This window comes from Stylophora pistillata, chromosome 5 (assembly GCF_964205215.1).
Source record: "Stylophora pistillata chromosome 5, jaStyPist1.2, whole genome shotgun sequence".
In the NCBI taxonomy this organism is placed as follows: Eukaryota; Metazoa; Cnidaria; class Anthozoa; order Scleractinia; family Pocilloporidae; genus Stylophora; species Stylophora pistillata.
The window spans coordinates 33,639,334-33,654,967 of NC_142523.1; the positions used below are offsets into that span (position 1 = coordinate 33,639,334).

General features: G+C 40.1%; 1 protein-coding gene across 4 annotated transcripts in view; it reads right to left on the reverse strand.

Moving 5' to 3' along the window:
• Positions 1-173: 173 nt before the first annotated feature.
• LOC111340889 (uncharacterized) overlaps positions 174-15,634 on the reverse strand; it is a 57,134-nt gene continuing 41,673 nt past the window's right edge. For 3 of the 4 annotated variants that reach the window (XM_088761717.1, XM_088761715.1, XM_088761718.1), the window contains 19 exons: positions 15,061-15,087; positions 11,700-11,819; positions 9,417-9,488; positions 8,887-8,985; positions 8,748-8,798; positions 8,597-8,670; positions 7,919-7,988; positions 7,716-7,814; positions 7,085-7,166; positions 5,701-5,729; positions 5,426-5,497; positions 5,255-5,323; positions 4,841-4,897; positions 4,293-4,382; positions 2,498-2,581; positions 1,975-2,069; positions 1,255-1,375; positions 867-936; positions 174-735 (listed from right to left, as the gene is read on the reverse strand). In XM_088761717.1, the coding sequence (XP_088617843.1) occupies positions 608-735; positions 867-936; positions 1,255-1,375; positions 1,975-2,069; positions 2,498-2,581; positions 4,293-4,382; positions 4,841-4,897; positions 5,255-5,323; positions 5,426-5,497; positions 5,701-5,729; positions 7,085-7,166; positions 7,716-7,814; positions 7,919-7,988; positions 8,597-8,670; positions 8,748-8,798; positions 8,887-8,985; positions 9,417-9,488; positions 11,700-11,819; positions 15,061-15,087 (1,509 nt within the window). In that variant the 3' untranslated portion in view covers positions 174-607. The remainder of the gene's footprint in view (positions 736-866; positions 937-1,254; positions 1,376-1,974; positions 2,070-2,497; positions 2,582-4,292; positions 4,383-4,840; positions 4,898-5,254; positions 5,324-5,425; positions 5,498-5,700; positions 5,730-7,084; positions 7,167-7,715; positions 7,815-7,918; positions 7,989-8,596; positions 8,671-8,747; positions 8,799-8,886; positions 8,986-9,416; positions 9,489-11,699; positions 11,820-15,060; positions 15,088-15,634) is intronic. The other variant, XM_088761716.1, reaches the window with a different exon arrangement.

The following is a 15,634-nucleotide window of genomic DNA, read 5'->3' on the forward strand; positions in this document are numbered from 1 at the left end:
CGTGACCAAAACGGAATGACCAGAGGGAAATATAAGAGGCCTGAGAAGTAGGCATAGGATTGTCTTGGACCCAGACCTTTTAAGGCCATGCAGTGACCTCACAAATATGGTCTGAGCACAAGATTCAAGTGAAAACACTAAAGGTTGTAATGGAGACAAGAAAACGCGACAAATTTTTTTTTTCGAAAAATAGACTTTTAATTCCGTATAAAAACGTCGTTTTGAATACACGTACAAAATTAAATGTAGCAATTAAAGCGTTTGACTGCATGGAAAAAGTGAAATAAATATTACAGATGGCCAATGAAGCAATCTGTCAAACTGACCTATATTACAAATATGATATGATATTACATACATACAAATACTACAAAGAATATTGATAAACTTAATTTTGTTCTGAATTTTATATAAATTGGCATTTCCTCTAAAAAGAAATCTTAAACGTCTTTTCTGTAAAGAGAATATTTTGGACGCAGTATAAAATATGGACCAAGAAGACTGGTCCGTTATTTCATAAATTGTTATTAGTAGCAGTATAAGCCTTTGAGGCCACTTTTCACACACAAAACGGTTAATTTAGTTTCCAAGTCACACCGTGTGTAGTCTACACAAAGTAGTTCTTCCGTAAAACTGACATGTATTGCTTGGACGATGCGGTCAGCGGTCCGTAAGAACCGCTGTCCCCATCACTTAGCAGGCTCGGCTTGAGATCGAGGTCTGATGTCAAAGGAGCTAGAAAGATGACAGAAAAGTTTTAATATTATGGAACAGCGTATCACCAGCGATCATGGAAACGTTGCGTGACACCGGAAATCACGGGACATCACTCATTGGAAAAAGTAAAAAATCGGGAAACTACTCACCACTTTCCAAATGACGCTTGATACTTTTGTTTAGTTCATCCTCCACAGCCTTCATTAACTGCCCGTCCCCCTGAACAGAAGAACACACGGTATTTTACTAGGTATCAATTCAGATTTTTGGACTAAAAAAGCAAATTTATCTCGGAGTTAAAACAGAGAAAGTCTGCACTTGCGCCAACACGTAGACAATTCAGGGGAGCTTTTCCCGGTGTCTGTAGCATGAAGCGAAAAGAAGTGCTGCTACTCCCCCTGAATGGAGTGTCAGTAGCCGATTACATTATGGTGGGTCTCTCCTCACTCGCTCCAGGGGGCGGAAAGATGAGAGACCCTGGGAACGAGGTTGGTTTATAAGATGAAGCGCTTCTATTGTGATCAGGACGAAGCGTACCTTGGAGTACATTCTATCAGGGCTTGTTGTGGGTGAACCATTCAAGATGCCACCCGAGCTAAACTGATGCGGAGATGTGTCCCGCTTTAATCCATCGAAATTTCTCCGAGATCTCTCCAGACTGTGAAAGGAAAAAAAAAACATTTGGGAATATTAGTAACACCTTCGTGAAAACCGCGACGGTTCAGTTACTATCGGCCCTATCGTTATGACCTTTTTAACAAATGGATTCCATGTTGCGGTCGTCCGTTCTGTAAGAGTGCACAGATGACGTTAAAATGTGGGGGAGGCACTGCACGATAACACTGATATGTGGCTGAACGGTCCTCGGCGATATTCTGAGTTTGCTAAATAACGGTTAAATACATGAAAGAAATCAAGGCTTTTAACATCTTTAATCAATAGATAATGTAGCTGCGGATTCATAGGCGTATTTGAGATATACGCAAGCGCAGGAGCCCATGGGTCATTCAGCTGTCTCCATTAGGGGCTTTTACTGAGTCCTGTGTGGTGCGTCAACCACAAGAAGTTTGTCTGCCACAACCAACTAACAAAGTGGCCGTTAATTTTTGCGTAGCTAGGGAAGCCTGGGAAAGTGCGAGGCGAGCACAAAGCGGACTTCACGCAACCTCGTTCCCTGGGCCTTTTCCCTTAGTTGGCCGAGGTTGGACTTCACGCACGTATGAGGTAAGTCAGTGGAAAGCATGGCATATCGCTTACTTGAGTAGCGCTTGAGACTCCGCCATTTTCTCATTTGCTTTGTACAAGCGGCTCGCCAGCCTATCTTTTGACTTTAATTCACTCTCGTATAGATCCTGAGGGGAAAACAAACAACATAAAGAAATTCCTCCATCAGGCGATAGAAATCTCAAGCTCACAATAACATTTTACATGGGATGCTAGCCCATCGAAAAATATAGCAGCAGCATTTCATCAAATTCCCCTGAAAATTTACTGGTTCCCATTTATCCTCCTGGGTGGAGTAAGGCACTATGACGGTTAACCGTCTTGCTTTAAAACACCACATAATAAACCGACTAGCGTTCGAACCCAGACCTCTCGATCCAGAGTGCAGTGTGCTAGCAACCAGGCCACTAGGTCTTTCACGCCAACCGGCACACAGAGACAGCAACTAATTACATACAAAATTGTTTTGCAAGGTTGTATAAGTTAAGCAAGGTTACATTAGTTTAAAGGGAATGTTGAAAATAGCTGTGATATGAAGTCACTGATTTAACATTACCTTGTATCTTTTAGCTTCAGCGTCTAGGGTTTCTTTCCGCGTTTGGCTTTCATGGAATCCGGCTCGCATTCTTGCCACGTCGGTCTAACAGATATGCAAAAATTCTATTAATATCAATTATCGTAATTTGTAATGTGCTATCCGAGCGCAAACGAATGCTGACTGATTGTTTTCTGCGCTTTCGATTGGTGATCGATTTCGTAGCGCTTACGACTGGTGACTTATATTCGCGCGCCTGCAGCTGGCCACTGATTTTCCCGCGCTTACGATTGGTGATCGATTTTGCAGCACCAAGGGCCTGGCTAAACAGGAAACTTTGTTGTGGAAACATTGTTTCCTGTTATGTTTCCCGGGGTGGCTAAATTAGCAGGAAACAACAAAATGTTTTGCTGCCCCAGTGGCTAAACGAGGAAACATTGTTTCGGAAAACAAATGAGCTTCGCATGCGTGTATGAATAAACTGACCTCGAGGAAGTCTGGGGATCAAAGTATGTTCACATTTTCACTGTATCAAAGCCCTTTGTGGCATTCTGCACAATAATAAAGAAACGTATGATGCACGATCCTCGCAGTAGATAGCGCTATTTATGCAATAGCGAAAATCAGACCTGAAAAAAATCAGGCCTGTACGGGACTCGAACCACGGACCTCTCCGATATTAGTGCAGCGCTCTACCAATTGAGTTAACAAGCCACCTGGGAGCAGGCCGTTAAGTTGATTCGAAATAAACCCGTGAAAATTTTCGCTATTGCATAAATAGCGCTATCTACTGCGAGGATCGTACATCATACGTATCTAATACCGCAGTTCAAAATATATGAACTTCATATATTCATTGTATCTCATTTATCACTTTCACGGGTTTATTACGAATCAACTTAACGGCCTGCTCCCAGTTGGCTTGTTAGCTCAATTGGTAGAGCGCTGCACTAGTATCGCAGAGGTCAGTGGTTCGAGTCCCGTACAGGCCTGATTTTCTTCAGGTCTGATTTTCGCTATTGCATAAATAGCGCTATCTACTGCGAGGATCGTACATCATACGTATCTAATACCGCAGTTCAAAATATATGAACTTCATATATTCATTGTATCTCATTTATCACTTTCACGGGTTTATTACGAATCAACTTAACGGCCTGCTCCCAGTTGGCTCGTTAGCTCAATTGGTAGAGCGCTGCACTAGTATCGCAGAGGTCAATGGTTCGAGTCCCGTACAGGCCTGATTTTTTCAGGTCTGATTTTCGCTATTGCATAAATAGCGCTATCTACTGCGAGGATCGTACATCATACATATCTAATACCGAAGTTCGAAATATATGAAGTTCATATATTCATTGTATCTCATTGTTTTCATCGTGGCTAAACTGGGAAACATATGTTTCGGACGCAAAATTTGTGTCCGGGAAACAAAAATGTTTTTGTCTGCAGGCAAAAACAATTTTTGTGTCCGGGAAACAAAACTGTTTTCGTCTGCAGGCAAAAACAATTTTTGTTTCCGAGCAGGAAAATTTGTTTCCGCAACATATGTTTCCCGCGCGGCTAAACTGAGAAACATTTGCCTCCGCAGCAATGTTTCCGCAATAAAGTTTCCTAGTTTAGCCAGGCCTTAAGGATTGGCAGCTAATTTTCTCGGCCTCTCTATTGGTGACTGATTTTTCTACCCCTTGCGGTTAGCGACTGTTTTCTTTTCCCGCGCTTGGGACTGGTGACTGCTTTTTTTTCCACTTTTATGATCATTGACAGTTTTACTTTTGGGGTTTTTTTTTTGCTCGCTTTGCGACGGAATAACACTAACCTTTAAGTCTGTTATAGTCATCTCCAGCTCTTTCCTTGTCTTCAGTTCGTTTGCTTCGCGCAGTTTGTCAAGTTTCTCCCTTGCAGCAGCCTACGAGAAAACATAAACAAGGAGGTTAAAAAATTACTGTTGATAACAAAACCGATCCACAACAAGTGAGGACAAAGTGAAAGTAGACTTATCTCCAACTACTACAAATAAAATGCAACAAAAAATTCATACAACCACTCAAAAAGGGCGCCATATATTTATTGATTTCAGCAGTTTCATCAACGGTCTCGATTGAGTGTCGTAAAGGAAAATACCTGGGAGAGCCGATGAGGACTCAAATTAAAAACAACCAAACCGCCTAAAGGGCGGAAAAAAACGGGCGACCAACTCGCGATTAGTGCTAGTTTTGCATCTGATTGGTTGAGAGCGGCGCACGCTTTCTGGATCAATCACAAAGCAAAGCAAAAGCAATCCCAGGGGAATGCACACAACACACACACACACACACGCACGCACGCACGCATACACACACACACACACTGATAAAAATACCTCACCTGTTCTTCTAAATGAGCGTTGACTTCCTCTAATTTACGATTTAACTCAAAGCGGGACTGTTGAAGAGAAGAACCTCATGTTTTAACACAAGAACAGAAAAAACTATGGCCACCATAACAAAATCATTACATATAGGTGCGTCCATATTTTTCGACTTTTTCGGTACTTACACGAACGAGAATCTTACAACTAAAACAATTAGTACCCCAACAGCCAATCAGAGAAAAGACAAATATGCGCAGGAGTCAATCAAAATTCAAAGCAAAGATAAGTAAACCGCTCCAAGTGCGGCAAAACGCCGGTGGCGAAGTCGAGATTAATTTCAGTTTTACATGATTTTATTGGTTAAAAATGTAAAAACTGCCCTCTCTATATTTATGTTTAGGATAGAATACAAGACAAATTAAAGTAACCTTAGCCTCTAGCTCCTGCTTGTATGCCTCCAGCTGGCCTTTCTCCACAAAATTACTTTCATAGAACGCCTATGATGACCAAAAAAACAAAGACGCATCAACACATCACTCACCTTGACAATGAATAAAAAATTTTGCCACTCAAAACCTATGATATCAAAAAAATCTCACCTTTAACCTTCCAACTTCCTCCTCAAGTTGTCTATTGGTCAGTTGTAGACGTTCTTGGTCAAAGAGAAGACGCTAAATTCAACACAAAGACACAAAGCACTCAAAAAACGGCTTATGAAAAAAACACTCTTAAGATTAATCGAAACAAAAGTTTAATCAAAAGAACTTCCATTCGGGACAAAGTCTTCTTTAAATGATATTTGTTATTTAGTTACAAGACAACTCATCCTCAGGTAGTAACAACACTCGAGAATCGTAATTATTCTAAAAGTCACCTTTTCCTGAGCTTTTGATGCTGATAGTTCTGTTAAAACAATAAAAAAAAAAAAACAAAAATTTAATTTTTTTTTAAATTTTTAAACGTCAGTCGATTGAACGCTAAGAGGCATTAAAGTGTATATGACACAATTTTTTTTAAGTATTTTCCTTTCTTGATATATGTAATAAATGAAAAATGTTTCGATAATGCGAAAAAAATAATTTGGATGATTTTTTGCGGCCGAACTACCGCCAATTTCCATATAAAAGTGTCCCGGGAAACTGGGGGCGATAATTGTGCTTGTCACGTCACAATGTTTGATAACATTACTGTCGCGCGCAGGCGCCTCCTAATTTCTCTTACACTGGGCTTCGAATGTGCGATTCGAACGCTAATTTTCGATCCGCACTGTTTAATTTGGTGATGTCTAGCGATTCGGAAAGTAGTGAGACTTTGGGTTCTTCAGAAAGTATGGATGAAAGCGAAGATGGTTTGTTTATCAAACACAGTGACGTCACCGTCGTATATCATGTGATATTTTCGCCGCGCGAACTCTGGGAGAATTTCAACATGAAAGTAGCGCGCATTTTGAACGAAAAAAAGGGGTTTCAAAATATTCTCAAGATCTAAAAACTTTACAGTCGTTTTTCTAACATTATCAACGACCAGAATCAGCGGAAAAACAAACTGTGTCATATACACTTTAACGCGACTTTTAAGCTTCATTGACGGACAAACTACGTCTCTGGACTGATAAAAAAACCCGGAACTTATCCCGTTTTTTTGCAGCATGCCAAGACTAGGAGTATTACTACTCACCCCTTAATGCTGGTTACCCCACCCCCCTGGCCTCCTGGGTGGGGGTGGTGGTGGTGGTGGTGGTGGTGGTGGTGGGGGTGGTGGTGGTGGTGGTGGTGGTGGTGGTGGTGGTGGTGGTGGTGGTGGTGGTGGTGGTGGTGGTGGTGGTGGGGGGGGTGGTGGTGGTGGTGGTGGGGGGGGGTGGTGGTGGTGGTGGGGGGGTGGTGGTGGTGGTGGTGGGGGGGTGGTGGTGGTGGTGGTGGGGGGGTGGTGGTGGTGGTGGGGGGGTGGTGGTGGTGGTGGTGGGGGGGGGGTGGTGGTGGTGGTGGTGGGGGGGGGGTGGTGGTGGGGGGGGTGGTGGTGGTGGTGGTGGTGGGGGTGGTGGTGGTGGTGGTGGGGGGGGTGGTGGTGGTGGTGGTGGTGGTGGGGGGCTACACACAAGACATCGAGCCAGCCAGATCTCGAACCCAGACCCCTCAACCTTGGACGACTCATAAATCAAACTTGACTTGCCGACCTTCGAGAGCCTGCCCCGATTTCTTTAGGCCGAAGCAAATAAGAGCACAGCATGCTAACCCTTTGTTAACATAGCCTATGTTTACCTTGTTGCTGTTGTTTGCAAGTCAACTCAGCTCGTGAGCGATTCTCCGATTCTTGGTGAAGCCTCTCGCCCAGATTATCCAACTACCAAACACAAAAAAAAAATATATTTTTTCACATTCAATGCGTATTTCAGTAAAAAATTCACGGAGTTTTTAAGGATTTTTTTTAAAATTTCTTATTTTTAAGTTTTCAAGCACCCTTAAATTTGCAAAATATATTCAAGTAGTTTTCAAGGAGTTTAAGGAATATCACGAACCCTGAAAATTATCAGATTATAAAAGGGAAATCGATATTAAATACTTGTTCCTTTAAGTCGTTATCATAACTATCTCTAGAGCACAAAATACTCTCTGAAGCGCGCGAAAACGCGAATGCTCAATTTGCAATTGGTTTTTATTTTGAATCTAATTGGTTTAGAGAGAGTCGCGCGAGTTTTCTAGACCAATCACATCGCGAAGAAAGGCTCACCTTCTCTGGAGATCACAAGTAAACAAACCATAACTTTTCACAAAAACCGCCCCCTGTTTCGATTTGCACTGTGACAGAAGCGCTCTTATGACTAAAACAACCACTCCGATTTCGACTCTGTCGTTGGTGAAAACTAGTCCTAAAAATAACCAAGAAACAAACCTGTCTTCGTAATGAAGTAATATGCGACTCCATGGCAGATCGCTCCTTGTCAAATTCAACTCGAAGAGCTGGTATCCGGCTCTCCGAAGATTCGTATTCCTTTTAAAAGATTAAGAAGTAACTGTCAAACACCAAATTCGCTAAAGCAATGTATAACAAAATGAGAGAGAGTTAAAAAATGTGATCAAGCTTATATGCCTCACTTTGAAACGTCGTTTGTAAGCCTTAAGCTGTGTTTTAAGAGCAACGACTTCTCTTTGATGCTGAGATGTTCTGTAAAAAAGAAAAAAAAAAAAGCTGAACTGGGATGCAAGGTAATGTCAGTCATTTAAAATGATAATGCGACACGAGTCAAGAGTAAAAGGTTCAAAATTTCATTTGATCGTGTAGTCTGTTTGCCCGGGTGAGTGTAGTCCTGAAAGGGACTGTTGTTGGAAGTGGTGACTGACGTTTCGACAACCTGAGCGAAAGTCATCATCAGAGTCATGTGAATAGTTGCTGTCAGTCGATTGTTTTTAGTCAGGGTCGTGTGAACTTATCGGTCAGTTTAGCCGTGATGTCATTGGCTGTAATAGTCGGTCCTGATCGGTCAGTTTCGGTCCGTCGGTAATGTTAAATCGTTATTCTTCGGTTCTTTTGTGGCGTAAATGTGGTAAATAAGTCCTTTGTCTGGTAGTTGTCGACGCCTCTTTTTTTCCAACTCAAGGGTCAGTCGTTGCAAATAGTTAGCACTGTAGGTTAGACATTGCGCAGAATCGCAGTTTAGAGCGTCAAAACGTCAGCCACCGACAACAGTCCTTCTCAGAACTACGCTTACCCGTACGATCAGACCAGATGATTCAATGTTACCCTCGGGTTCAAACCATCGACTGTAGCCTAACCTTTGGTCACTGGCTTCTAGCTTAGCTTCAAGAACCTTTTTCGCTTCCAGAGCTTTACGCGTTCTACGTTTTTCCTGCATTAAAAGCAAAGAGAAGTCGTTTACAGAGCATCATAAAATTACCAGATTTTTAAATCTGTCCACATCCTCACCTCTTCGATCTCCACCCGAGCTTCATCCAACCGCTTTTCCATCTCTGCGATCTAAAGCATTAAACATTTCAAGTTAGCGGACTTGTACACCCGATTTATCACCAGTTTCTACTGTTTTTGTTACACATGAGCGTTCTACCTTCGCTCCGAGCTTTGTTCTTGATCTCACTTCCGATTCCCACAGTTCCCTGTGCTCTTCGGCCTCTCTCTCATGCTGGGTTCGCGAGAGCGTCTCAGACTGGTAAATAAACATTAAAAAGTAGTTAAGTCTGTAACCTAATGCTGGTAACTATTTTTCAGAAGGTTAAAGAGGGAAGTTACATTCACTATTTGCAATCCACTGCAATCTTCTCAACACTTAGCCATGCTTGTTCTTTCTTGGTTTGCTATTGCCTCTTATGACTTCTTCTAGCTTTCTAATCAAGTATTTCGCAGTCCTTCACGTTGAATGCAACTTTGAATGCTGCAAAAGTGCCTCCTTCAAATCTTACGAGACAGTTACTTCCTATTGGTGACTATCTTGTCTGCTCTTGTGTGCCAGAGGTTCACTACCGAATGCGCAGCAGAAACGAAGCTTAATCAACGACAAGCTTGCGAAACACATGCAGTTCCATTGCACTTGCGATTTTTATTGTTCGTTAAAACAGATAAGAACAAACTTTATCTTACCTGTAATTTGTTTTCAAGCTCAACAGAGTCTCCTTTTACATTGGACAACAGTTTCTCCAAGCTCTGTCGTGCCTGTTATTGGGAAGAAAATAGAAATAAATGGTCGAATACACAGATCTGCGTACTCATAAACGAACTACAAAACAAATGGACAAAGTGAAGAGCAAACAAAGAAGATATGGAAACATAGAGCAAACAAAGAAGATATGGACGAATGAACGAGAGCCGAACACGACCGACCGAAAAGCGACCGACCGAACAACGACCGACCGGCTGACGGAACGAAATTATGAACGAAAAGAAAATCCTAAGTGGCTTTTCGTTCACTGTTTTCTGTACGAATTGGAATTCAGTTCTCTTTTCTTCTCACTTTAACAAGCTCTAAAATAAATACATGTAATTTGTGTCACTCTCTTAATGAGAAACAAAAATCAAATCAACACTGACAAAGCAGCATACAGCACCTTGAATTTAAACTTGGGAACGGCGTCACGCGTTCGAAAACTAACTTTCTTCCGCTCCGAACCACGACAAAGGAACAACACCAGATTGTCGTCATATTTCGCAGGGATTTTTCCAGCGTTTTCGGTCTTCCCCGACATTTAGAGCTCTCAATTTTTGCTCTGAATTAAACTGATGAAATGCTGAATAATGCTCACACTAAACAGATGAAGCATTATTTTCTTTAATGGTTAAAATCCTTCTCGCGTCTTAAAGTATTTGTGAGATTAGCGTCTGGCGAAAGTGAGAGGTCATGCGTTTTTAATAAGCGAGATAAATGTTAATGATTGGTTGAAATAGCACACGACGCGATTAATATGTATAATTAATACTTAAATACAATGACTTTCGAAACCGCAAGATACGAAAACTGATTTTCACCATTAATAAATTAAGATCAAATTTACAACACGAGACGAATGAGGAAACGTACATTAAAGTAAATCAAAACACGATTGATGCAATACTCAAAATAAAATTGATCTCACCATAGACAGCGAATCTAACGCTGCATTCGCTCTTCGGCTGTACTTTTCGGTTTTATAAAACGAGGTAAAATTGAATCTTTGAGCGGATTTCTTATTTCGACGCTAGTAAAAACCGATTCTAAACAAAGATTTTTGATAACTGAAATATCACACACAAAAGTCACTGCGAAATAAGATATTCTCTACGCCAAGATGGCGGAAAGCACAACAGTTTGAATAGAGTGACGTCATACGAGGACGATATGATCACACTGAAATGTTTACATTTACAAAATGAAGAGAAAACCTCATTGGAATATTAATGGAATATCTAAATACGGAAACGATACACTCGCCAATCAAAGTACAGAACTACGCTCTTGTAGTATAAAGATCCTTCTTTCGCGATAAAAAAAAAATCGAAAAACTAAAAATTCAGAAAAGAAATTTGAAAAAAAATATCAGATTGCTTAAAAGCTAGCATAAAAAGCTCCGACGAAGGGCTAACGTTCGAAACGTCAGCTTTTGTAATCGTTACGGTGGCCAATTTACCATTTCAACTTTGTTGATATATCCAAATTATTTTGTTACTCCCACCAACGCAGCCAAAAACAGTTTCTTTCGAAACTATCAGCCTTTAAAAAGCTATGTGTCTATTTGGCATAACTTGTTTAAAATTTGTTCGTATGATGCACGATCCTCGCAGTAGAGAGTGCTATTTACGCAATAGCGAAAATCAGACCTGAAAAAAAATTTGTCATAATTAGCTCTAAATGAGCATTTTCTATATGCTCACCACTTTACAATTTGGTTTTTTCACTTTTGACGAGAACTAATACTTCATCTGTGACCAGAGTAAACGCTTTAAATTCGCTCGTTGCTTCGCTTTATCTTTCAAAACAAAGATGTTAAAAAATTTTGGTCGTCAGTATTATTAGTATAGGTAATTGCATGGGGTCGAGTAAAATTAAGAATGAATTTCACACGTGTTGTCAGAAGTTGTAGAAATTGGAATTTCTACAACGTCTGAAAACACAAGTGATGTCAATACTTAATTTTACCCCTCTGATACCATAGGAGAGCTTTATACTGCACAAATCCACACTAAAAGCCGTGCAAACTTATACTTGTTTCCTGCCGTCGATTCACGTTATCAATTGACAAAAATTTCGAACAATAAAATTTTAGGCGTCAGTCACTCGGAGATTTACGAAGGAATTTTAAATTTTTTTGGCGTGGTAGCCAAGCAGAGGGAATGGTTTGATTACGTCACAACATGGCAGAACATACCTGAGGCAAAAATTTTTTTCCTCACCTCGTTTGCATCCTTCACTTCTCTTAACAGCATGCCGCACTTTGCCTCTTCTTCTCTTAAACAAGACTCCACTTGAGCCTTTTCTACTTTCAGTTTAGTCACCATTTTTTCCAGCTGCGCCTGTCAAAGGAAGGAAATCATGGACGATTGTAAAAAAAAATCTGGCTTTATCCTAATTCCCTTAAACTAAAACACTTTAAAAAAGACTCGTTAATAATGATAAAAACTGAGTACGTCTCTCTAGAAAAATCACTGATCGGAATTTTAGGAAAACAGTCGAGGCGAACTTGGAGAAAGTTTATCTCAACGTTTCAATTCGTAATGGAAAGCCGTTTATCTTGGTGGTGCTATGCACAAATAAAACTATAAAAAATAAATAACAGTCTTGAGCCAAATGATCAAAATCCAAAATCAGATAAGAAAAGCTTTGAGAAACTGCTCAAAGATTAAGATGTTTGAAAGTTATTTTGTCCAAGTTGATCAAATTTTGCAGTTCACGGTGTAAGTTTCTTGAAGTAATTTTCCTGAATCAGCCGTGGAATAAAATGAAGAATTAAAAATCCTTAACGAGTACCAAGTTGTTTTGATGCATTTTCTCGTATCCAGTTGTCGTCAAAATTAACTTGGGCTTGTTTCTGAGAAATTTTGGAGCGACAACTAGCTCTTGAACACGACAGAAATTTCGCCACATTCGCCCCTTTGACTTAAATATGAATAGTTTTTATTCAGGCGTCACCATTTATTTTCTACTGTCCTTGATCAAAGTGGACATAAATTAAAATAACAAAAAAGGTTTTTTTTTTCAGGGTTATTATGTTAATCTAATCATAACACTTTGGAAACCTGCACCTTCTAACTATAGAAAAGTTGTCGCATTCTGTTCTTCGGTCGCCAATTTTTGGCAAGTCTTTGTTAAATTTAGAACAACAAAAAATAAGCTTTTGAGAACTGATTAGTTACATAGCTTTCAGGTGGCTTTATTTTTTGTTCATTCTTTTTGCCAATAAGCTGTTAAGGAAATAAAACCAACTGCAACATCAACCTCCGCTTTCCGATATTTTACGTGTTTAAGATTTCAGACACCTAGGGGTTCCAATGAATAAGATTTTGTTATTATTATTTTTTTTTTAAGGAAAAAAATTGAGAAAAGGTTTGTTAAGGTTTATAAACATAAAATATTTTAAATCGGCCGCGAACGCTTCCGCCTACGCGAAATATAAAATTACTCGTAGTTTATTGAATATTTATTTTTATCGGCTGATTGTCAAATATAAACCTGAAGGGTGTACCCCTTTTTCAAAATTTAAAACGAAATTGATGTGAAAAAAGATAAAAGAGAAAGGTGTAAAATATCAAAGGAAAGTAATTTTCAATCGTTTTATAAACAGTATTTGATCGTTCCCTTGAGAGCAAACTTGTATCGATTAAACCTGTTCGGGTTTAAAATGAAAACAACTCGAAAACTACAACAAAAATAAATTTCTGCGGCAGTCAAAGCAATAAAGTGCTACTGAAACGAAATTTTCGTATCTGAAATTTTTGCTCTAACCTGTAGTTTTGAATATGGTGATCATCATGAGATAATTTGCTTTGGCCAAAATGAGGCGAAAGATATCTTTTTTAACCGTTCAAATCAAAAATTTTTACACAAAACCATGTCCGGGCTCTGGTACTGAGCGAAATGGATTGATGACGTCACTGGTTGTGTTCACTCCGATAGCGAGGTTTATTTCACTCACTGTTTGTTTGTATTCGTGGGCGAAGGAGATGGCAGATATTGAAGTTTCGTCAAGTGAATCTTCTTCTGAACGAAGCGAAGTTGTCTCCAGTAGCGAAGAGGAAGAAGGTGCCGTAAAATGGGGTTGACAGGCCTACACGACTCCCCAGCATGTGTTTAGAGTAGCCTATTCAAAGTTTAGCCCTCACGAGTATGTCTTTGAGCGACCGCCCTCTTTTGTAAGATACGAGCGGCGGATTTTTGTATAGTTTGCTCAGTAGTGGTTGTGTTTCTATTAAATGCCAGTTTTTCATGAGAATTTGCATTTTGTGTAGCACTGAGTACGCACATCAGGGATTGCGTCTTTTTCGAATCGTTCGCCTTTGTAGATGTACAGCTATTTTTTTTTTACTGTCTCGATCGTTAAGTTGTCTTGATTGCTTTCAGCTTGCGCCACGCGCGCTGATTGGATCGTTCTACAGCTCTTAGTGTTCAGTGTTCCAGCCGTTTTGGCTCGTTTTCTTTTCTTTATTTCGGTATTAAAACGACCGATTTCACTTTCATGGAAGCACATGATCGCCTTTACTGTTTCTTGCTCCGCGTTGTTAAGGATTTGCTTTATCTCATTTTTGAAATCCTCGTCTGCTCTTATTTTGGCCCTCGCCCTATACTGTAGGGATTCTGGGCATGTTCTGCTAGGCATTTTGTACAGAGGGATTAGTTCGTTATCCTCAGACTTGCCGAGTAGATCATCTTCAGTGGCGGTGTCGTATGAGGCTTCCATTTTTTCTTCATTCTCTGAATGGCATTGCTTTGGTCCGGGGCGTTTAGTAGCCCATCTGCCGTGAAAATGTCTTTCGACATTTTCTGTATATGGTCAGGCAAGACTGCGGTTTCGATCCTAATCTTGTGGATCTCGTCAGTTGCCGATTAACTAAATAGACTGGTAGAGATTCGTTGTCGGTGTCAGTCGGGAATTTTGCTCCCCATCCAGGCGAACCTCTCGCAGATAGCCAAGATGCCGATATGGCCGCCGATGAAGAAAACGAGGATGGCATTTTGCCCGAAATCCTCTTTTTCAGCTTCCCAACATGCAAGCCACAGTCCATGCTTTTACCCTTCTTTCACAGAAGTACACAACCAGTGACGTCACAGGGCTGTTTTGGCCGCGCCAAGATGGCCGCCAATTTTGATCTCAGCCGGTCAACTTCGAATTGTTAAAAATGTACTTTCCGCTATGCGTTGGCCCAAAAAAAGTACATAGCGTTTGCAAATAACGTTCAAACTCTATTATATTGCAAAAATCTCGGATATGAAAATTACGTTTCAGTAGCACTTTAAGGATTTGAGATATCGTAAGTTTCTGAAGTAAGTGGGCTAGCGATTCGAAACTTTGCTGTGACCCCGAATGACAGAAAATAAAGAATAAACTTTACATGTAGCACTTAGTATCATGAGGTTTCCGTTTAGCGAATCAGTTTTCTCTTCATTTTCTGATAACTTAACCGGAACTTAAATACAAGTTAGAAAATCGGTTTTTTTTACAGACAAAAGATACAGCGGCAAAAATCGTTAACTAAGTTATATTTTTATCGGATTAAATTGAAATTACTAAATGCATAAGTTCATTATAAAATATTATACCGGCTGCTCTCCTTCTTCTTCAAAAAACTACGAGAGAAAAAGGCAAGGAATGAAGACAGCATATCAAAAATCAGAAGTTATGAATTTAATAGTTTAAGCCATAGTTACTATGTAGGTTACCTCGTTAGCTGAAAGCTGAGGACAATGCAATTATCTGAACATTTATTTTTGTGAACAGCGTCAACAGAGCCAAAAGCTAATTGTGGAAGGACATTTTTTTTTATATTAAATCAATCCTCTTAGAGAGAGTGCCTAAGGCTCACTGCTTGCGTAAAACTGCGGTTCGGGTTAGAAACTTTTAGTTTAAGTAGATACTTAGTATTTCATTCCTATTATGTCTTCGGTCTTCTTGACCTTCAGTTAGGTCAACAGCTGAGAGCCAAGGTTTGGAACAAGAAAAAACTATATTTTGTACGCTCAATAACGCCGACAACAGCGTATGAGGTCTACACGTTTGGCGCATTTTGATTGAGTGTCGTAAGAGCCAAACCAAAGCAAAGCAATCCCAACAGCCAATAAAAAATCCCTGTAAATATTACAGGGAGCCAATCACATCTCAAAAATAAAAACAAGC